This window comes from Cololabis saira, chromosome 20, assembly GCF_033807715.1.
Source record: "Cololabis saira isolate AMF1-May2022 chromosome 20, fColSai1.1, whole genome shotgun sequence".
Classification (NCBI taxonomy): domain Eukaryota; kingdom Metazoa; phylum Chordata; class Actinopteri; order Beloniformes; family Belonidae; genus Cololabis; species Cololabis saira.
The window spans coordinates 40355724-40378778 of record NC_084606.1 but is presented as its reverse complement, the minus strand read 5'-3'; the positions used below and the strand labels follow the sequence as shown (position 1 = coordinate 40378778).

Sequence of the window (23055 nt, the reverse complement as noted above, 5' to 3'; positions counted from 1 at the left end):
AGATATCCGACCCTAGAGGATCATTAAGTCAGACCTGCCGACTTGCCAGGATGCAAAGGTCAAGAAGTGGGAGGACCACCTATCTGGGGAGAAGTCAGGACTCTGCCAGCCCTGACCCTTCCAGGGAAAGGTCAACAAGAAGGGGATCTGATGACAACGAAACCCCTACCCCTGTTAACATGCGAAACAATGCTCCGCAAAGAGAGAAAGACATTTGGCTAAATTAAGGTATTACTGTAACTTCAGAAGGCCTCTGTGTGATGCGAAGCAAATCAGTGCTTCCAAGGAATTTGTTCCCCCTGGTGGCTGAGTTGAGCCATGGGGAGTTTCCATGGCTAAATCAGGAGGGAGGCAGGGTATGGTACATCATGAGGATTAAATACTAAATACCCTTTAAATTTTTTTGTAGGAGCAGGCCTAGTGGAAGGAACTAATGGCACTGTTAAAGCTAAGGCTCAGCTCAGCTAAAGCTAAGCCGAAGAGACCCACTCTCGATGAGGATGAGCAAATTGTTTGCTGGGAAAATGTTCAAAGTTCTTGTGAGCTGCTGTTTTTTCCTCTCCCTCTCCTAAGCAGGAACTGCTGAAACTGGTTGACCCAGGTCCTGAGTCGAGTGGTGAATGGTCATCAACCCGTCAGGACGGCCCTTTTGCTGTCCAGATCAGGACACCGGCAGCAGTAAAGGCTGCTGAACGATCTACTGCGTTCACCAGTCACAGTGAAGGTTAGTGGGAAATGTCCCAGCCCTGAGTAGGCGGGAAGCTGGACGGTCTCAAAACCCTTGTCCGCTGAAGAACTCATCTGATGCCTTTTTCATTACTGAGTCATGCTGACATAATGACTGAAATTATGATTCCGACTATTACTGTCCTTGTACTGTTCTGTTTTCATTACCTGTATCATTCTGTGAAGTTTCAAAAGGACAAGAGGAGGGAATGGTCAGGTTAATCAACCTTTTTGAACTTGTTTCGTCCTTATGAAACTATCAGAATCAGGTCAGCTTAGAAAGCTGCCTGTTTTTCACATGCCTGTCACATGCTCTGTTAACAGATGACACGGCAGCCACTTCTTGAGTTCTTTCAGATAAGGGATTGGTGTCCATACTGGTTCTACTGGACCTCAGATAAGGGATTAGTGTCCATACTGGTTCTACTGGACCTCAGTGCTGCTTTTGACACTGTAGATCAGCATTTTACTGCACAGGTTAGAGCATGCTGTTGGGATTAAAGGGACAGCTCTACGTTGGTTTAAATCATATCTATCTGAAAGGTTCCAGTTTGTTCATGTACATGAGGTTTCTTCAGAACAGTCAAGGGTCTGTTATGGTGTTCTGCAGGGTTCAGTGCTAGAGCTTGTTCAGTTTATACATGCAGCCATTGGGAAGTATAATCCAGAATCACAGAATACACTTTCATTGTTATGCTGATGATACACAGCTCTATTTGTCTATGAAGCCGGATGAAACAGAACCGTTAGTTAAACTTCAGGCATGTCTTAGGGACATCAAGGACTGGATGTCCAGACATTTTTTGCTTCTTCTTTGCAACTTCTGTTGTAATAGACACTATATGAATAAAATGTAATTGAATAATAATCCAGTAAAATTGCGCACACGGAAATTTTCATAATTGACATCGTGGGTTATTTCTAGATCCGGTACGTGTTCACAACACGTCCTACGTTAACATACATCATCTCGTTGTCAGAATGTCATAAGGTTGTATTTTTTCACAGTATTTCTCCACTCCACTTCCCGCGAAAAGGGAAGTAACGTCATTCTTCCTGGAAACTCGTCGGTTTGAATTTGCGCTCTTGTTCGTGCTTTTTAATCAGAGATTTTCACGAAAGATTACTCAGCGACACACACACAGGGCGGGACCGGTCTGGACGGCAGAGCCATTTTTTTTGTTTTTTGTTTCTTTTTCCCTTCAATTTGCTTTTTAATTTTGTATGTTTCATACTCTCACATTTTCCACTTTTCCTTTTATTGTAAGTTCTCAATTTCCCCCTCCCCGTCCTTCTAGCTGTCCCTTACTTTGGGCCATCAGACCCATAAGGAGGTGCCCAGCCCGATGGAAGTCAGAACCCTCCCCTACGGGTGGGGTTTATTCATCTGTAACAGTTTAAAGACAATCGGTCATTCGTGTTTGGAAGTAAGTGGCTGATGGGCAGAAGTTTGGGAAGCTAGCCAGTGTTTTAGGTTCAGCCCGGTGTTCTGTGTGTTTCGTGAACTGGTACCTGCGTGACGGCTCGGATCACCTCGTTCAGCCGGCTCTGTTGCTGGGAGGAAAGTTCCATCTCACTCTTAAGCTGCAACAAAGCACAATTTGGTTTCTTTCAATCAGCAGCAGATACGTTCAGTATCAAGTTTTGCATCTGTGGCAGACAGAATACATGGTCAAAAACAAAAAAAACAGAATATACAAGACTTTGAATTGGAACGATTAAGTTCAGTATAGTACAACACTATACAATAACATAACTTAACACAATGATGATGAGCTCCACACCAAACCTAGTGGATTATGAAATTGATAATGCATCTTTAATTTATTTAGCAGAGCTATACTAGAGGGTATAAAAGATGTTTGGGCAGAGGCGGTACCCTATACCTCCATCCTGATGGTAACAGCATGTATATATCACTGCAGATTATCCTCCCTTTCCCAGTCACACGGGATTCACAGAGCCGGGACAAACTGACTTGTTGTTGGCCTACAATCTTTCTAGACATGTTGACAATCTTACTGAGTTTGTTCTTATTACCTATCGACAGTGAAAAGAACCAAGCAATAAAACAAAAAGTGAGAATACTCTCTATCGGTAAAAAAGAATCATAATGTGACGTTCCACTCTGAACTGTCGGAGCTTCCGGAGCAAACCTTTTTTATGGAGGAAATCTGAATTAGAGTCCCATGACAGTTTCCTGTTAATCATTGTCCCTGGATATTTGTATTCATTTACAACTTCAATTGGATCACCGTTGATAACTGTCTGCTTTTGTTCTAAAATCTAAAATGTTGCCCATGTGATTATGAATTAATGTGTGATTAGGACATCACGGTGCGACTATGGACTCATGAAATGTGTGATTATGTGAACAGTCAGGTTTTGACCGGTCGAAGGCCCGGTTTTCGGCCTCCGGCATGGCCTGGAGAACCGAGGAACTGGAAAACTTCAAAACCCCCATGGACAAAGCTTTGCAGGATTTGCATATGTGGCCCTTGGTGATAAGGGACCACGCTCTGATTGGACACGACCCCAACTGCCGGAGAGGCCGCATCGACTTCCTGGGCCCCACTGTAGAAGAGCAAGCCCCCCCTCTCTCGCTCTCCTCTCTGCTTTTTCCTCTCCCCTACAGGTCTCGCTGCCTCGGAGCGACCAGCCAAGGACCGACCTTTCTCCAGGATCGTGACCGAAGGAGCGTCCGTTTTGCAGCGCTGCACGAGTGACCCACAAGGTTCCGAGTCCAGAAAGCCGAACCAGGGACCCTGCAGGCCTCGACGTGAACGCCTTCGGACTGACCCGAAGCTGAAGGAAGCCAAGCTGCTGCTCCCCGCCTCCCCAGAACGGATAACAGGAGGGAGTGAGAGCCGCTTTATCAGGATCCCCTGCCGAGCGTAACCACCCAGCTGTTCCCTAAGGAACGCTGACCGGCCAGACCAAACCACCTTTTTCTTCAACTGCAAAGATTCATGTAAGAGGCTGTTTTGTGTCTGAGCAGAGAAAACTTAGTAACACATTTTAAAAGTTAGTTTACGTCGTGAGCTGGATTGCTGATCCCGTCACAACTGTGTTATTAGTTTAAGTGTTTTTGTTTGTCTACTGCTCCATACACATTGCTGGATCGTGATGACATGTTCTACTGGTACTATAACTGGTACTATACTGGTACTGGTGATGACATGTTCCTCCACAACAGAAAACAAAGCCCTTCCTCATTTCCCAGTCGAATGACCAGAGCGCACGTGTGAAGTTTAGTTTCACGGTGGTGCATTTCTGTGTGTGAAAGATCAGAAGGTCTGGGGTTTCTGGTAGCGAGAAATTAGTTAAGTGTGTCTGTTTATTTTATTTTTCTTCTGTATTTCTATTTTCCTCTCCTACTAATCCCCACACACACTTATCTCGGTCATAAATTCCCGAGCCATTCTGAGCTACACACACACACGCACGCACGCACGCACGCACGCACGCACGCACGATTTGCATTATATAATTTCTTGTCCCTGTTAATGTAGTGAGCCATCAGAATTTATCCAAAGTGTTGTTTTACCATCTGCTTGACACTGGTGTAAATAAATTCTGATTGAAAGAAGTCGTACTTATTTATTTTGCGCACGTTTGCCGCTAATGTTGGTTGCCGGAGTCTGTGTTCGGATTCCATCCTTCAATTATTATTCTGTAGAATAATTCATCTTGAGACTGATTTTGCTGTAGTTATAATTTTCCTAATAACCTCAGGTGGTGCCCCGTCTTGATTAAGTCATTTTGATAATTCAATTTGATGAATAATCTACTTTATTAATTATTAATAATTGTCGAAGGACAATTATTAATAACTCTCTTGATAACTGAAACAGCATCTCCTTGTGGCACAACAAAAATAATGTATTTTGTCTTCTTGGTGTTTAACTGTAGAAAACTAACCTTGCACCAGTTTACAAACTCATCCAGACATTTACGATACTTTGTGTCATGGTTATTGGATATGTGTAGGGAGCTGCTGGAGGTGCTCACCTGAACCAGGTACGTCTCTGATCCCACTAGAGCCACCAGGCCGTTGGCAGCAGCCAGCCGCTGCATGGTGGGACAACCCTGAGGAAGACAGACCACCGTTCTGGGTGTCAACACTTCAACACATCAATCACTGCTGACAGGTCCGGCTGAGATGTCGTACCTCGGCCAGTAAGATCTTGATCCAGGCCGCCAGCAGACGAGGGTGGATGTCTTCGGCTTTGCCGTGGCCGGACAGCGCCAGGCCGTGGACCAGCAGCCCCAGGGCCAGGGAGAAGCCTGGGGTCTGCAGATGGCGGACAGACGTCAGCACGTCCCACAACCACAGCACATTCAATCACATGTATTTAGCGTTTCCGTCAGCGGGGATTCAGGGTAAACCGCCACACGGGAACCTCAGGTGAGCGTTTATCTGAAGCAGGCGTGCTGGAGCAGGGACACCAGGGCCCACCTTGGACACCCCTGATCTAAAGTAGGGCTGGGGATCCATTCAAATGTCTCAAGATTCAGAATCGATTATCAAGATTTGATTTGATCCGATTCCGATATTGATTTGGGTTAGTGTTATTAAAACTGTTTTTGAGTTGTTGCATGAATTATATAACTGTAGTTATGCAACATATTAATACTAGTATTATATTGAGATTCAACAGCAAGTATTGCAGCTAATGATGCTGTAAGTACCAATCAGCTCCTAGAATGCTGATAGAACTGCTTTCAGAAACATCATGGAGCAGAATTATCAAACAGATCCAGGGAGGAAACAGAGACGGATGAAATCGGTTTAATTTTTTCCCACATTCCGTTTTAATTTTTTCCATTTTCGGTCTATGTCGGTTTTTAATTTTTGAGAATTTGGTTTTTAGTATTTTATGCAAATGTAACCCCAATACAGTATATAAGTAATGAAATATAGACAATTTATGCAATTATAACTGAAAACTTGAATGTTTTCATACCTTTAAACATATTTAAAAGGCAAAAACATGGCAGTAGTTATTCTGGTGACCAACAAAACATTATTTTTGGGCATAAACAAAAAAATACCAAAAGTTGTAATGTAATGATGGAAAATAAATAAATAAATAAATAAATAAATAAATAAATAAATCGATCTTTAGACATACGAATCGATTTTTAGGAATTAATATGAGAATCGATTTAGAATTGGAAAATCGATTTTTTCAACACAGGCCTAATCTAAAGGTGAGTAGAAAATATCTGATCAAGATAAAAATGTTTTGTTTAGAAACAATAAAACACAAACAAAACAGAACTTGAACTTAAACTCGTTTCGACCCGTTTACAAACCCTCACCACCTGAGCCCTGAAATTCAGATTCAAGTCCAATATATTAGATATTTGAGTTCTTCTACAATCTGTAGTCGCTCTCCAGGGACAAGACATCTGCGTCCACGGCTCTATCTGAGTTTTATCTGTTTTTGTGAAGTGCATGCCTACGGTCCTCAAGATATTTCACTGGAGACAACGCTGCCTCTGCCATGCTGGAATGTTAGCATGCACTTCGTTAGCTGGCTGTAACGTCTGTTTTCCAGGTAACACCTGATTTTTTTTTTTTTTTTTTTTTTTTTAAATCTCAGCACCTCACCATCCCCCCACAGTCTCTGGTTGACTGCCTCTCTGCCATAAAATCCTGGATGACAACCAAATTCCTCAAACTTAACAGCGATAAGACAGAGCTCATGGTTGTGGCCCCCAAGCCACTGCTCCGGAAGGTTGGAGATCTTCTCATCCGGGTGGACGGCTGCTCCATCACACCATCCTCCGAGGTCCGTATCAATGACGTGTGTCATTACAGTAAAAGTAACAAAATAAAACAGTAAACACACAATGACACTACTGAAACTCAATAATAATATCCAGACAGCTAGTAATGGCAAGTGGAATCATTGACTCCGTTACATAAGCACAACTCAAAACCCTTTTCACCCTGGCCTTTCCCCATTAAGTGGAACCCCCCCTGTTATTTTGTCCCGGTTGTGTTTTTGTTCTGTTTGTTCTTTTTTCTGGTTTTCTGTAAAGCGACCTTGGGTTTCTTGAAAGGCGCTATATAAGTACAAGTCATTATTATTATTATGGGCATGCCAAGTAATGGCATGACCATATTGCAATCGTCCAGAATGGCCCAAAGGGCAATGTTGCTAGCATTTTGCTAACAAGCTTAAGTCGCAAAAGTCCCACGTCACACCAGCGGGTGTACAGCATGACCCCACTCAGATGTGGAAAAAAAAATCCCCAAAGACTAAAACACGCCCGAAAAAATGAGGAAAAACATGAAAATGAAGGCGATATATTGGTATACAGAAAAGGTTTCCCTTTTCTTATTATTCTTATTCCGCACTTTTTTTCGTCCGTTAATACGGCCCGAACCGCAACTGGCACCCATGCATGGCATACATCGTTGGATGCGTCTCCATCGTGCCTCGATGGGCATTACTTTTCTCAGTAATAGGGGTTACCGTGGCAACGCTAGTTGCCAAAAAGCAAAAAAAAAGGCGAAAATTCGAACGCTTATTGCTCGGCAGAACTTAATCGTAGAGACATCGTTGAAACTTTCAAACACTCGGCCCGATAGTCACTAAAGGACCATAAAACTTCATCATGCTAGTTATTACGTTTTTTGCGATATTTAACTTTCAATTTAAAAAAAAAATCCATTTTATTTTGGACGCTTGTTGCTAGGCAACGGTTTATCGTACAGACATCATTACAACATTGACAAACCCGGGACGCTTTGTACTGCAACATATTTTAGTCTCGTCATGCTTGCTATTATGGTTTTTGAGATATTCCACATTGTTCATTTTAATGCTAACGGAACTTCGGATGCTTGTTGCGCGGCAACGCGGTATCACAGAGACTTTGTTACAACGTTAAAAGACTCAGGTTGATGTGGACTAAAACATACTGAGGTCTCATTACGCTGTCGTTTACAGCTTTTGAGATATTAAAGCCAAATTGTCCCATTCTATCCTATGGGGCTTGTTACCATGGCAACAAAAACCTATGCATTTGTATGGGGGAGCATGTGAATAAACAATCTGTTAATACTGCTCGGACCGCAATGTGCACCCATGCATGGCATACATCGTTGGATGCATCGTCATCGTGCCTCGACGGGCATTACTTTTTTCAGTCAAAAGTGTTACCGTGGCAACGCTAGATGCCAAAAAGCAAAAAAAAAGGCGAAAATTCAGACGCTTATTGCTCGGCCGGACTTTATCGTAGAGACATCGTTCAAACTTTCAAACACTCGGCCCGATTGGCACTAATGGACCGTACAAGCTCATTATGCCAATTCTTAAAGTTTTTGCGATATTGACCTTTCATTTTTTTTTTTTTTTCCGTTTGACTTTGGACGCTTGTTGCTAGGCAACAGATTATCGTAGAGACATCATACAAATGTTTCCCGACTCGGCACGGTGTGACCTTCAACATATTTAAATTTCATGAAGCTGTGATTTAAGGAAAGTTTAATGTAAAATCCATGCCAAATGGCCCCATTCATTCGGAAGGGGTTTTTTACCACGGTGGAAAAAAAACCTATACATTAACGTAGCCTGAACCGGAACGTGCACCCATGCATGGCATATATCGTTGGATGCGTCACCATCGTGCCTAGATGGGCATTACTTTTCTCAGTCAAAAGCGTTACCGTGGGGACGCTAGACGGCAAAAAGCGCGCCCCATTAATAGCTATGGGAGCACAGGAATTAATGCAATGCAAGCGTGAAAACACCTCAAACTGACATAGACCCACCCTGAACACAACCACTACAGCCCCAAACCAAAGCAGCGAGAGGGGTCGAATGGGCTGTAGGGCATGCCCATATCAAAATTTCCAGAAATTTTCTAGTTATTATTATTATTATTATTATTATTATTATTATTATTACCACCACCTACATATAACAGTGTCATCAGCATAAATATGGGTATGAGCATCAGGGCGCATAGATGGCAGATCATTGACATAAAGTAATCCCTCATTTTTCGAGGGGGTTATGTTCCAAAAAGAATCCGTGATAAGTGAAATCTGCAAAGTAGCAACCTTTTTTTTCTTTACAATTATTATACAAAGCTTCAAATTGCAGAGCCCAGCCCCACCGGGACCTGATTAATTGGATTTGAACGGGAGAAAATGAAAAATGATTATGAAAAAAAATACAATAAGTACAGTAGGACAAATAGTGACTGGTGTTTATTCCACTGCTCTTGTGATGCCGCTGCATCCTGACTCTGTAGCGTCTTTTTCTCCTAAAGCCCGCGGTGCAGGTGTGTTTTTTCCAGAGAAGAACATAGTTATGGGTCGTTGTTGTCGCTCTTTTTTCTTCTGGGCAAAAAGATTCTTCTAAACCGACACCATGGATTATATCCGAGACTGTAATGAACGATTCATCAAAGGCTCCCGCTCTTGAGCTGCTGCTGAAGCTCATTGGCCGTTCTCAGCTTGTTGCTAAGCGACCAACGTTATTGACACAGGAAGTGAAGAAGCGGGGAGACTGTTTAGCCAATCAGAATGCAGAACACGATGCACAATGCAAATCCGTGAAGCAGCGAGACGTGAAAGGAGAACCGCGTTTTAGTGAGGGATTACTGTATATGCAAAACTAAATACGTAGGACCTAGTATGGATCCCTGTGGAGCACCAGTGGACATATGAAGTGCATTTGATGGATAATTGTTCATTCATACCGTTTTGGTGCGCTTTGCGATCCAAAAGTACAGCACCAACAGTAACATCTTCATCCAGCAGAAATGTGATATTTCCTATGTAAAAGCAGTTGGCTGTTTCTGTTGAGTGGTTCGATCTGAAGCCTCATTTAGCATTTCTGAAGGGGCTCAAGCCTCGCACCTACTGATTTGTCCTGGATCGTTCACCGCATCAGAGTTCTGGTTCCTACTCTTATTCTGCAGAACAATGCTGCATCTGCCATTGATCCCAAATGTGACTAGTTTTCATGTTTCCCATCTCAACTTCCCAACGTTCATGGGGCTGAGACATTTTTCAGCCTTTCACTGATGAGACTCTGTTTGAGTCACTTTCAAAGTCTTAACATGGGAAACTGGACTGAAGCAAAATCGAAGACACAACGACAGACCTGCTGGCTCTCCTCGGTCAGGGTCCGCAGGCTGCTCATCACCTCCTCAGCTCTGGCAGCGTCTATCACTCCTCCGCTGAAGGCAGAGACGCTGACACATGCCACACAATACGACAAGACCTGGAGAAAAGACAAAACTAAGCTCTTTATGTCCCTGGGTCCCTGTTAAGGAATGAATATATATATATACATATACACACACATATATATATATATATATATATATATATATATATATATATATATATATATATATATATATACACACACATACACACACACACACACACACACACACACACACGATATACTCAACAAAAGGTGTGACGCATGTACGCCAGGTCTTAGGTGGGTTAACATGCCCTGCTTTCTTTGGTCCATGTGACAAACATAACATTTCCTGTCACATAAAGAACAACATTTTCAAGTGCCCGGACAAAAGTAGTGGATTGGTGGATGAAGTAGAGAGCAAACACGGCCTGATGGACCCGAGCCACATCTGGAAGGATGCATGGTCTTTAATTGATGATGACAGCCAATTAAATGGTGGCAATGAAATAGCTGCTATCTTTATCTTAAGGATGGACTGATTTGATTGGCTCCTCTGGACTTTGGGGCGTAGTTACTGAGCTCTAACGGATGATGATGAGAGAGCAAGGAGATCTACTCTACTTTGCATGACATGAGCAGTTTGAAAACACTGACATAAGGACGAAACTAAATGAACGAGGTGAGACATCTTCTCCACGCTCAGATAGGGACATACATGTCAGATGTCCATCATTCCTGACAGCACAAACACCCCACAAGCTCAAAGTGAAGGGTTTTTAAACTAAAGCAGGCTGACAGCCTGGCCAGTCATGCTGATACTTCTGGATCCAGCTTTTATTTCCAGGGGGGAAACAACACAAGCCTGCTCAGAGAAACAAGCCCCTGATGTGGGAGGGGATTAGTGTCAACAGAACACCAGAAAGGTTTGAGCGGAACACGACTGCTGTAGTTGAGGAGTTGTGCAGCCGTGCTGCTTCCTAAAAAGGAACCCTGGTTATTAAGACTTGTAGTCCCTAATTAGCCACAATTGTTCTCTTATACTAAAATATGTTGTTAGAAACACATAAAATAATCTAATTGCTTTAAAAATCTACAATGTTTATCACATATTTTGACCTGCGGGAGGCGCCATGTTCTACCTGTGCAATGCATTCTGGGGGCGATGACGTAGAACGGTGGCTCTGGGAAGATAAGCCGCGTTAGTTTAACTGGGACAGGTATCTAAAACATAGATGAGCAGCACTCTCCCGGCCGTGGAGGCTGACGAGGGAGCCCATAAGACATCTCGGTTCAGGCAAACTGGATCAAAGTTTTCGAGTGCTGTGATGCACGGGAGATCTGCAAAAATTATCAAAGTCGTGCGCATCTTACCAGTGCATTAGGCTACGGCATCAACGGCGTAGCCTACGCCGTAGACGGCGTAGCCGTGGCTCTAGAGCCTGAAGCGCACTGCCATCCGCTCTCTGCTCTTGCTGGGATGGAGACGCCGGTGGGCAGGATGCACGTTTGGGTGGGCATAGCCCACCCCTGCCGCCCCCCTAAAACCGGCCTCGGTGCTGGGTCCACCGTTTGATGACCGACCAGAGGCTGAGGGGACTGGCCCGGGACTTTGACGAAACGGGAGGCGCAGACTTCGCGTCAAATAGGCAAGAACATCTTTATTTAATTTAATGACGCCAGATCTGGCTGGGGTTTTTATTGTAGCATCGGCTATCTGCTAGTTGAAACGTGTGGTCTGTCAGTCTATCTGAGTTTTATGGTGTTTTTATAGTTCATGCTTTATGCTGTGTTTCTGTTGCGCCGTCACCTGTTTAGCTGTGTTTTCATCTGTTTCTGGGTGTCAAAACAGTGGACGGGGGCTAGCAGGTGCCACCGTCTGACGTCACTACCCAGAATGCATTGCGGTGTAAACAACAATGGCGACCTACGAGTTAAATTATATTTTCAAATTTTATAAAAACGAAGACATCAAAAAGGGTTTTTTTATATCATATTGTTATAATTGATACCAACATTTATCTTTTAAGACCTACATGTCTTAATAGCCAGGGTTCCCTTAAAGGTTCCTGCATCACAGAAACCCCGTCTCTGTCCACTGCAGGGGTCCGGTACGCTCGGTACCAGTGAAGATCGCTACGGGTGGGAGACCAACCCCTTTCATGAGACCATGGTTGTGAAGTGAGCATGTGCTGCCGGGCTACGGGCAGGGCTACGGGCAGGGCTACGGGCCGGGCTACGGGCTGACCTGCAGCTGCTGTGTAGTTGAGTGTAGACGGGTGAGAGACGGGTGAGAGACGGGTGAGAGCGTGGCGAGAGCGTGGCGAGAGCGTGGCGAGAGCGTGGCGAGAGCGGGGCGAGAGCGGGGCGAGAGCGGGGCGAGAGCGGGGCGAGAGCGGGGCGAGAGCGGGGCGAGAGCGGGGCGAGAGAGGGGCGAGAGAGGGGCGAGAGGGGGGCGAGAGCGGGGCGAGAGAGGGGCGAGAGAGGGGCGAGAGAGGGGCGAGAGAGGGGCGAGAGAGGGGCGAGAGCGTGGCGAGAGCGTGGCGAGAGCGTGGCGAGAGCGTGGCGAGAGCGTGGCGAGAGCGTGGCGAGAGCGGGGTGAGAGCGTGGTGAGAGCGGGGTGAGAGCGGGGTGTGGGTTGCTGCACCTCCTGCAGCATGCGTCCCTGCCCGCTGCTGTCCTGCAGGCTGCTCAGCAGCTTGTCCAGGGTTCGGCTGACGTGGAGATGTTGCTCCATCTGTCCACTGCTGCAGAGAGCTGAGAGCACCAGACCCAGACCCAACACGCAGCCAGTGCTGAGGAAAGTCAAGAACAAAAAAATAAATAAAATCATCTGTTGAGGATCAGCATGAACACAAACACAAAATAATTGATACAACCAGTACTGGAGTTGAGGGGGGATGAGGGGGGATGGCATCCCCCCCCTGAAATAAAAACGGTCCAAATCATCCCCCCTGTAAAACTGCCATCGCTCCTTTCCATCCCTTATGCCATTTCATCAATGAATGTGGTTTTACTGCTATTTCAACATTTAGAGTCATCACCAGAAAAATAACACCAGAAAAATAACTTATTTGACATTATTGGGACAAGATTTATCTTCTCATTACAAGCAAAAAAATCTTGTTCCACTGGCAGATTTTTCTACTTATTTCAAGTGAAAATCTACTTGAAACAGGTGAAAATTGTTGTTTTTTCCAGTGATGAGTCTTGTTTTAAGTGTAATGGGATTTTTTTTACTAAAATAAGACATTTTAACGAGAAATAAGACAAATATTCTTGTTAAAACTTGTTAAGAAGTTTTTGCAGTGATCCATTTTACTTATCCTGTGAAGGACAGAGTCATATTGATAAGCTGAGAAGTTCAGTTTTTTATTGTTGTGTTTTGATGTATTTGATGTAAGCCCAGTGGATATTTAAAGCTTACAGAAGGCTGCATTTAACTGCTGCTATGTCATTCCTGCAGTATTGCTGCAGGTGTTTCGGTCAGTGCTATTATTTGTAATATATTATATTATTTGTAATCAGCACAAATTATCTGTCCCCATATGATAAAATCCACCATCCCCCCTGATTTTGTTTTACAACTCGAGTACTGGATACAATGAAAATATGAGACTTGGTTTTCATATCGGTCCTGAACCTAAAAGGTGGATGAAACCAGCACTGACTTGTACTCCAGGTGTGGGTCGAAGGAGCAACTTTCCAAAGCCCCTAAAGAGCTGGAGAGGAGGTCCGAGTCCTGAGCAGAGATGTCACTGAACAGCAGAGGAGGAGAGTGAGGGATGAGCCTGGGCGGGTCTGAGGGAGCGGGTTCCTGGTTCCCTCCGTCCTACCTGAGGCGCTGGTGCTGCAGGCTGGACAGCACCATTCCCAGGGCCAGGCCCGAGTGGAACTGGACCGTCTGAGAGTCGTCTGCGCTGGGGGAACCCGGCAGGCCGGCCCGGAGCGCCGAGAGGACCTGGACCAGAGCATCCCTCTGCCACACCACCAGAACCGGAACCAGGAGGGACAGGGCCAGGCTGGCGCAGGAGCGAGCGATGGCGCTGGCCGTGTTCTCGCCAGAGTAGGAGCGCTGAGGGGGAGGAACCAGTCACAACCAGTCACAACCAGTCACAACCAGTCAGAACCAGTCAGAACTCACCACTACCTGCTGTCAGGACTGTCTGGATGATTCGACATTAGTAGATTTCTTTATACCTGTTGTTTATAATAATAATAATAATAATAATAATAATAATAATAATAATAATAATGACTTGGATTTATATAGCTCCTTCTAGGCACCCAAAGCTTTACAGAGATCATTACTCATTCATACACATCCTCACTGGTGGTGGTAGCTACGTTTGTAGCCACAGCTGCCCTGGGGAGACTGACGGAAGCGTGGCTGCCATATCGCGCCAAACGGCCCCTCTGACCACCACCAAACATTCATACAAATTCAAACACATTCACACGGGGCAAGGTGGGTAAGGTGTCTTGCCCAAGGACACTACGACAGCAAACTGGGACAGAGTGGGATTCGAACCCGAAGTCATAATGTTGCGAGAATAAAGTCGTAATATTACGAGAATAAAGTCGTAATATTATGAGACTAAAGTCATTATTTATGAGAATAAATTTGAGCACATACGTCTTTTGTGGAAGAAGAGCTGTCAGGTATAGTATAGTATACTATAGTATAGTACAGTATAGTACAGTAAAGTACAGTAAAGTACAGTACAGTATAGTATAGTAGTGGTGACTGCAGGGCTAGCGGTGGTTACATCTGCTGACATTCAAAGAAGTTTTGTTGTTTCTCAGGAAACAATGATGATCAGAAAGATTTTCCTCTTCCACAAAAGACGCAATTTCTTCCAAGTCTGTTGTTCCTTCTTCCAAATAGATGCAGTCGTTTGCACAATCGTTTTAATGTCCTTATACTGATAATAATTCCATGCTGATGTGCCAAAAGATTAAGTATTTCCTTATTTGTGAAATCGATACCAAAACATAACTTCACAATAATAATAATAATAATTAAAGCTGCAAGCAGCGATGAACGGGCCCTCGCACTCACGGCCACCGCCCCCCATAAGCATATCAGAAAAGACACCACCCACGACTTCCTATGTCAAACCATTCAAAAGTTATAGCAGAAAAAAGGGACAACCAATCAGAAGAAGGGGCGGGGCTAATTCAGGCCAATGAAGGTCAAGGACTCCATAAAGAATCTGATGACCCCACCCACGACTCCCTATGTCAAACCATTCCAAAGTTATAGCAGAAAATCGGGACAACCAATCAGAAGAAGGGGCGGGGCTAATTAAGGCCAACGAAGCTTAAGAACTCAGTACAAAGTCCCATGACACCACCCACGACTTCCTATGTCAAACCATTAAAAAGTTATAGCAGAAAAAACTGACAACCAATCAGAAGAAGAGGCGGGGCTAATTCTGGCCAATGAAGGTCAAGGACTCCATAAAGAATCTGATGACACCACCCACGACTCTCTGTCAAACCATTCCAAAGTTATAGCAGAAAATCGGGACAACCAATCAGAAGAAGGGGCGGGGCTAATTAAAACCAACGAAGCTTAAGGACTCATTACAGAGTCCCATGACACCACCCACGACTTCCTATGTCAAACCATTCAAAAGTTATGGCAGATAAAAGTATTCTAGGGGGCGCTGTTGAGCCGTTAGGCCACGCCCATTAATGCAAACCATGAAATATCAAATTTATCGCCAAGTCTGGCTTGCATGCAAAATTTGGTGACTTTTGGAGAACTATCAAATATGGACCAGTCACATGAAGGGGGGGCGCGCCTTTTGAAAGAGAAAAGTAATGCGTGTTGTCGCAGGATGTAGACGCACATTTTGATGTATAACACACCTGGGTGCACGTTACGGTTCGGGCTGAATTAACTGCCGAAGGAATGGCATAAATTTCGCCAAAATGACACAATTTATTCAAAATGGCCCACTTCCTGTTCGGTTTCGGCCATGGCGCCAAGAGACTTTTCTTTTAGTTGTGACATGATACAGGTGTGTAGCGATTTTCGTGCATGTACGTCAAACCGTATTGTGGGGCTTGAGGCACAAAGTTTTCCGGGGGGCGCTGTTGAGCCATTTTGCCACGCCCATTAATGCAAACCATGAAAGATCAAATTTATCGCCAGGCCTGGCTTGCATGCCAAATTTGGTGCCTTTTGGGGAACTATCAAATATGGACCAATCAGATGAAGGGGGGGTCCGCTTGTTGGCATCTAGCGTCGCCACGGTAACACTTTTGAAACAGAAAAGTAATGTGTGTAGTCGCAGGATGGAGACGCACATTTTGATGTATAACACATCTGGGTTCACGATACGGTTCGGGCTGAATTAACTCTCGAAGGAATGGCATATATTGCTCCAAAATTACGCAATTAATTCAGAATGTTCAAAATGGCCGACTTCCTGTTCGGTTTCGGCCATGGCGCCAAGAGACTTTTCTTTTAGTTGCGACATGATACAGGAGTGTACCAATTTTCGTTCATGTACGTCAAACCGTATTATGGGGCTTGAGGCGCAAAGTTTTTTCTGTCTGAACCAACCAGATGAAGGGTGGCCGCGCTTTTTGGCGTCTAGCGTCGCCACGGTAACGCTTTTGAAAGAGAAAAGTAATGCGTGTAGTCGCAGGATGGAGACGCACATTTTGATGTATAACACACTTGGGTGCACGTTACGGTTCGGGCTGAATTAACTTTCGAAGGAATGGCATAAATTTTGCCAAAATGACACAACTAATTCAAAATGGCTGACTTCCTGTTCGGTTTCGGGCATGACGCCAAGAGACTTTTCTTTCAGTTGCGCCATGATACAGGAGTGTACCGATTTTTGTGCGTGTACGACATACCGCCGGTCAGGTTAGCAGACAGCTGAGGCGGAGTTATGACGCTAATTTTAAAATAATGGTAGTCAATGCAGCAGAGATGTCAAACAACTGTCAGGCAGCCAAGAAATATGGGGTAACTGAGTGTAATGTCCGAAGATGGCGTGCTGTAAAAGACCGTCTGAAAAATGCTAACAGCCAAAGAAAGGCTTATCGTGGTCCTCAAAGCGGCCGCTTCCACCAGATTGACCAGAGAGTGTGTGAGTTTGTTTTTGAAAAACGTAACGAAGGCATGCCCATTACCAGAGCCATCATCCAGATGAAGGCTTTGGAAATTGCCAAACAGCTAAACATTCCCACCACGGAGTTTAAAGCCAGCATCGGCTGGTGTAGAAGGATGATGCGCCGTAACGGCCTGGCATTACGGCGCAGAACCAGCCTTGCGCAGCACCTGCCCTCAGACTTTGGTGAGAAGCTGCTGTCTTTTCAGCGCTATGTGATTGGCCTAAGGAAAAAACACTCCTACCCCCTGGATCAGATTGGCAATGCCGACGAAACCCCCGTGTTTTTTGACATGCCCACACCTGTGATCGTGCACACAAAAGGTGAGAAGTCTATTATTGTGAAGACAACGGGAAATGAAAAGAGTCGCGTCACTGTCATGCTTGCGTGCCTGGCAGACGGGACAAAGCTGCCCTTATGTGATTTTAAAACGCAAAACTGTGCCGAAAGAAGCGATGCCTGCTGGCATTGTCGTGCGTGCCCAGGAAAAGGGCTGGATGGAAACGGAACTTGTGGTGGACTGGTTAAAAGTGGTGTGGGGAGCACGGCGCGGGGCTCTCAGAAAAAAAGAGAAACATGCTGGTCTTGGATGCCTTCCGCGGACACCTGACTGATGCTGTCAAAACTCAGGTGAGGAAGATGAACGGCGACCTAGTCATCATACCAGGGGGGATGACAAGCCAACTACAGGTGTTGGATGTGGTGGTTAACAAGCCATTTAAGGATAATCTGCGCAAGAGGTACACAGAGTGGCTCCTGTCCAGTGATCACGCACTCACACCGTCTGGTAAAATTCAAAAGCCTGCTGTACGTCGGCTTTGCGAATGGATCCTCCAGGCATGGGATGCAGTTTCACCTGAGAGCATCATCAGGGGATTTAAAAAATGCTGCATATCCAATGCATTGGATGGCAGCGAGGATGACGTTCTGTGGGAGGAGACAGTGGGACCGCAGCATGACAGTGGGACCGGGAGTGACAGTGAGCACAGCGAGGCAGAGGACATCTGTGAGTAAAACACTCATAGACTGATATCTCATGAGCCAAGTTGGGACAGTTTGCATTCTACTTGGACTGTTGCAATACCATTCTACATTAAATCTGTTTTTTTTATTGTAGTGGTCTTTATTTTAATACTGTTAAATTTAGTATTGTTTACTTGCACAGCTGTTTCAAAATGCTAAGTGAGTTGTTTGTTTACACTTAGGAATTGCATTTAACATACAGTATAACTTGTTTTAAAGGTTTTGAAAAAATGGTTGTATTTATAGCCAAAAAAAGAAAGAGTCAATAATTATTATTTCAATGATTTTCTAATAATTTCAATAAAAAATTGTTTCTTTAAAAAAAACAATATTTGGTTATGAAAGAGTCTTTTTCTGAAGATAAGTCTTGAAAAGAGGGGGGTCGTCTTATAATCAGGGTCGTCTTATATTCGGGTCAATACGGTACAATAGGGCCTTCGCACTGAAGGTGCTCGGGCCCTAATAAAAAAATATTTGAATAAAAGGGGTCATGGGAAGAGTTCAGGGGAAAGCCTGCTTGTAGAAGAGTGTTTTAAGGCCCGTTTTAAAGGACTCCACAGAAGGTGCATTCCTGAGGTCGTCAGGTAGAGAGTTCCACAGGCAGAGAAGGAACGGTGTCCCATCTTCACGAGCCGTGGAGAGGGGACAAGAAGGAGAGTGGCGTGGCTGGAGCGAAGGGTGCGTGCCGGTTTATGGACAGTGATTAGATCACTTAGGTAGCTGGGGCTTTTTTGATGGATGGCCTTGAAGGTCAGGAGGACGACCTTGAACTGGATCCTGTAGTGGACCGGGAGCCTTGAAGGTCAGAAGGACCTTGAACTCGATCCTGTAGTGGACCGGGAGCCAGTGGAGTTCGGCCAGAACAGGAGTTATGTGTGCTGACTTTCTGGTACCGGTTTAGCAATCTTGCAGCGCTGTTCTGAACCAGTTGGAGGCAGTGGATGGATTTTGCAGGTAGACTGGAGAGAAGTGCATTGCCATAGTCAATGCGCGAAAAGATGAAGGCGTTTACCAGTTTTTTTAAGTCATCTTTGGTGAGGGATGGCTTCAGTCGGGCTATATTTTTAAGGTGGAAGTAGGAGGTCTTGCAGATGTTTTTTATGTGAGGTTGGAATGATAGGGAAGAGTCAAGCTTAACTCCAAGGTTGGTAACAACAGGGGAGAGGGAGATGGGCTGACCGTGGAGGGAGAGTGCAGCAGTGCTAGCATTGGCGAGTTGGTGGGAGGTACCGATCATGATGGCCTCCGTCTTGCTGCTGTTGAGTTGGAGGAAGTTGTTATTCATCCAGGAGCGGATGTCCTCCAGGCAGGTGTTGAGGGAGGAGACTGTTTTAGAGGGATTTGGATGGGTTTTGATAAAGACCTGAGTGTCATCAGCGTAACAGTGGAAGTTGATTTTGTGTTGTTTGATGATGTAGCCAATTGGGAGCAGATATATCAAAAACAGGATGGGGCCCAACACTGACCCCTGTGGCACACCACATGTCACCACAGTGTCGTCAGACCTGGCACCTCCCAGGGAGACATGGTAGTAGCGGTTGGTCAGGTAGGAGGTGAACCACTTCAGTGCTGTGTCTGTGACCATGGTGTAGGTGCTCAAGATGCTCAATATTCCTCATTTTAACACAGGGAGAAGATGCTCTTCCTGTTGAGTAATTTATGAGTTCTCATAAATTACCACTTTATTCTTATAATATTACGACTTTATTCTTAATATGACTTTATTCTCGTAATTTTACAACTTTATTCTCGTAATTTTACAACTTTATTCTCATATTATTATGACTTTATTCTCGTAATTTCAATTTTTTTTGTCTTAATTTGGCCCTAATACTCAGTCATATGGTTCTTATGTTTTCAAATGCAAATTTGGATTTTGATTTGAAAATGACGCATGTCAGAAACGACAGGGTTATGTAGAAAAGAAATGCCATCTAAATAAATGTAACCCATGAAAGATGTCAGCACAAGTCTAAATTAACTATGGTAAGCGTTTCCTGGGCTGGTCCTGAGCCCCAGAGGGGGATCTGAGACGTCTGGTGTGACGGGGATGCTGGTGGCCGTAACCAATGGTGATAATAACTAGAATTACCACTAAAATCATTACTGTCATTATTTTTATGACCGGTTGTCATTGTTGGCTTTTTTTTTTAATCATATGTACATACAGTGGGACAAAAAAGTATTTAGTCAGCCACCAATTGTGCAAGTTCTCCCACTTAAAAAGATGAGAGGCCTGTAATTTTCATCATAGGTAACTTCAACTATGACAGACAGAATGGAGGGAAAGAATCCAGGAAATCACATTGTAGGATTTTTACTGAATTAATTGGTAAATTCCTCTGTAAAATAAATATTTGGTCACCGACAAACAAGCAAGATGTCTGTCTTTCACAGACCTGTAACTTCTTCTTTAAGAGGCTCCTCTGTCCTCCACTTGTTACCTGTATTATTTTCCACTATAATTTGCAAATGCATTCTTTAAAAATGTGATTTTCTGGATGTTTTTTTTTTCATTTTGTCTCTCATGGTTGAAATATACCTGTGATGAAAACTACAGGCCTCTCATCTTTTTAAGTGGGAGAACTTGCACAACTGGTGTCTGACTAAATACTGTTTTGCCTTACTGTATGTGTGTATGAGCATTTAAAGATACATGTATGCAGCCATCACTGCCTTGTCTCCTCCTCCCTGCTCTTTCGTGTCCCTCTGCTGATGATTTCAGGCCCCTTTGACAAAATCTGTAGTTTTTTTGTTGGTTTTCTAGGGAGACTGTCACTAGGGCTGGTGGAGGAAACGCACTCATACACACCCAGGCACCAAACCCAAACGTACGTGCAGGAACCAGGGGAACACTTGTCCCCGGGCCTTGTAGCTGCTGCTGATGATGCTGAGCAGGGTGTCCAGCACCATGGCCAACCAGCTGGCTGTGGGGACGAACTCTGGTCCGGCCTGCAGGGATGAAGCATAAGGGCTGGAGTCAGCGGTCCTGACTGAAGCTCTATAGAGCCAGACCTTCAGTCTAAGCTCTCAATCACTACGTTTCCATGCAGTCAAAATTCGGGTTAAGGTCAATATTCCGGTTACTGAAACATTGGGAATAATCTGTTTCCATGCGTGAGCTAACAGGGTTATCCCTGTTTACATGGTAATTAATCATTTGGGAAATCTGGATCAAACCAGCGACGCACGGAGAACGTCATGACGCAATTCCCGTCATTTCTGCTTCTTCTTCCTGTATCCAAATCCAAAACAACAATAACAGCAGCACGGAGGATAATCAACAGCCCAGTAGAAGTCGTTTTGTTTAGACCCTGTAGTTCGCCTTTTTCAGCGTCTTCCAGCGGAGCTTGATCTGGTCTGGCGTTCGTTTGGCCATGTTTATAAGAACTTCCTGGACTCAAAAGATTGCTTGGGAAAAGAAAAGAAACCGGAATATGAGCAAATTCTGGTTATTCAAAGGGGTTATTGGTGTTTACATGGCCGTGTAACCGGGTTATTGCTAATATTCCGGTTAGAAAAGGGTTATTGATGCTGGAAACGTGGTGACAGTAGTATGGGAATCCTACCCCGAGGCTCCCGTCGCTGTCAGCAGGCAGGTTGCTCTCATACTTGGCGAGTACAGCGGCCAGGCCGCTCAGAGCCAGGATGGAGTTTCCCTGGACGACAGGACTGTCCCTGAGGAGACACAGAACCGGCAGAACCACACAGAACCGGCCAGGGTCAAGATAAGGCTCCATGGAACATGCTGCTGCGTGTTCCATGGAGTCTCCAGAAGCAGCGGACTTACTTAGTAGCAGCTTTGATGACGTCAGTCAGCTGGTCTCTGGTCCTGAAATGGACCATAGAAAAGGGAGAGGGGTTTGATTGTGCCATATCTGACCTATTGCATTAAAGTATGGGGAAATGTTTGCAAAATATATACTCAGTCTATTTTAATTTCTTGAATTAGTGGAACCACAGAATTCTGCTAATTATGTGGAAAGCTCATGAGAAGATTTTGCCAATCAATATACAGAAAAAATTTGAAAAAAGAGAAAAGAAGTATCACTTACAAGGAACAGAGATCTTTAAAAAAACAAATTTCAGGACAAAAATAATGGAACGTTGTGTTTCTGTAAAAGGTATCAGTTTATGGAACATCTGGATACAGAAGCCAAAAAATGCAAATCAAACATTACATTTAAAAGAATTACATTTACATTACCTTTAAAAGAAAAATCTGTGTTTGACGACTAGCTATTTTGTGTTATTTTATAACTTTGTTGTAGTTTTGTTTTTTTGTTTGATTTTTGTTGTTCTTTTTTTTTTTAATTACATTTATTGGAAAGTGTTTGTTTTTTTTAAATTCTTTCAATTTGTTATTTTTTTTTATTATTACATTAATTGAAATTTCATTTCTTAGGAAAAGGGGATAGATAAAATAAGCTTAGTCTTCTTTCTGTTCCCTTTCATTCAAGGAAAGAGATTTGTAGTAATTATATTGAATGGTTTTGTTTTTCTTTTAATGAATGAAATAAAGAATAAAATGAAAAATGAAATGGACAAAATGAAAACAAGGCTACAAGGATGAAAAAAACTGCTTTTCATCTGAGACCTGAGGATCAGTGGCTTTTGTTGACCTTTTCTTCCGTGTTTCAGAATCCTCCAACGTCCCATTGCAGTCCAGTACCTGGACCGTCTTCCTGCTCAGCCACATCTACAGGGCGTGTTTCAAGTGTCAGGACTTCCCGCTGTGTGACGGTCTGTCCCAGACGCAGCCGAGCCCAGAAACGGTGCTGCTCCTGCACGAGGCTTGCAGCTTCTCTTGTAATGTTCTGTTCTGGAGCTGCATGCTGCGTCTGGACCAGAGAGGCTTCAATCTGTCAATATGGCATTTAATGTCTATTTTAAACAGGCCTTGAATGTCTTAAAAACAAGTTTTTGATTGTTTTTTCTATATAAATTAGAAATTCAGTCTCTGAGCCATGTCTTTATCATCCCATTCTCT

General features: G+C 44.2%; 1 protein-coding gene across 4 annotated transcripts in view; it reads right to left on the bottom strand.

Annotated features, from left to right (window-relative positions):
• The window catches only part of focad (focadhesin), a 136894-nt gene that overhangs the window by 22210 nt on the left and 91629 nt on the right, over positions 1-23055 (bottom strand). For all 4 annotated transcript variants that reach the window (XM_061710461.1, XM_061710460.1, XM_061710462.1 and 1 more), the window contains 10 exons: positions 21856-21897; positions 21635-21743; positions 20901-21017; positions 13742-13980; positions 13577-13663; positions 12553-12700; positions 9858-9977; positions 4898-5020; positions 4738-4815; positions 2239-2310 (listed from right to left, as the gene is read on the bottom strand). In XM_061710461.1, coding sequence (XP_061566445.1) covers positions 2239-2310; positions 4738-4815; positions 4898-5020; positions 9858-9977; positions 12553-12700; positions 13577-13663; positions 13742-13980; positions 20901-21017; positions 21635-21743; positions 21856-21897 — 1135 coding nt within the window. The remainder of the gene's footprint in view (positions 1-2238; positions 2311-4737; positions 4816-4897; positions 5021-9857; positions 9978-12552; positions 12701-13576; positions 13664-13741; positions 13981-20900; positions 21018-21634; positions 21744-21855; positions 21898-23055) is intronic.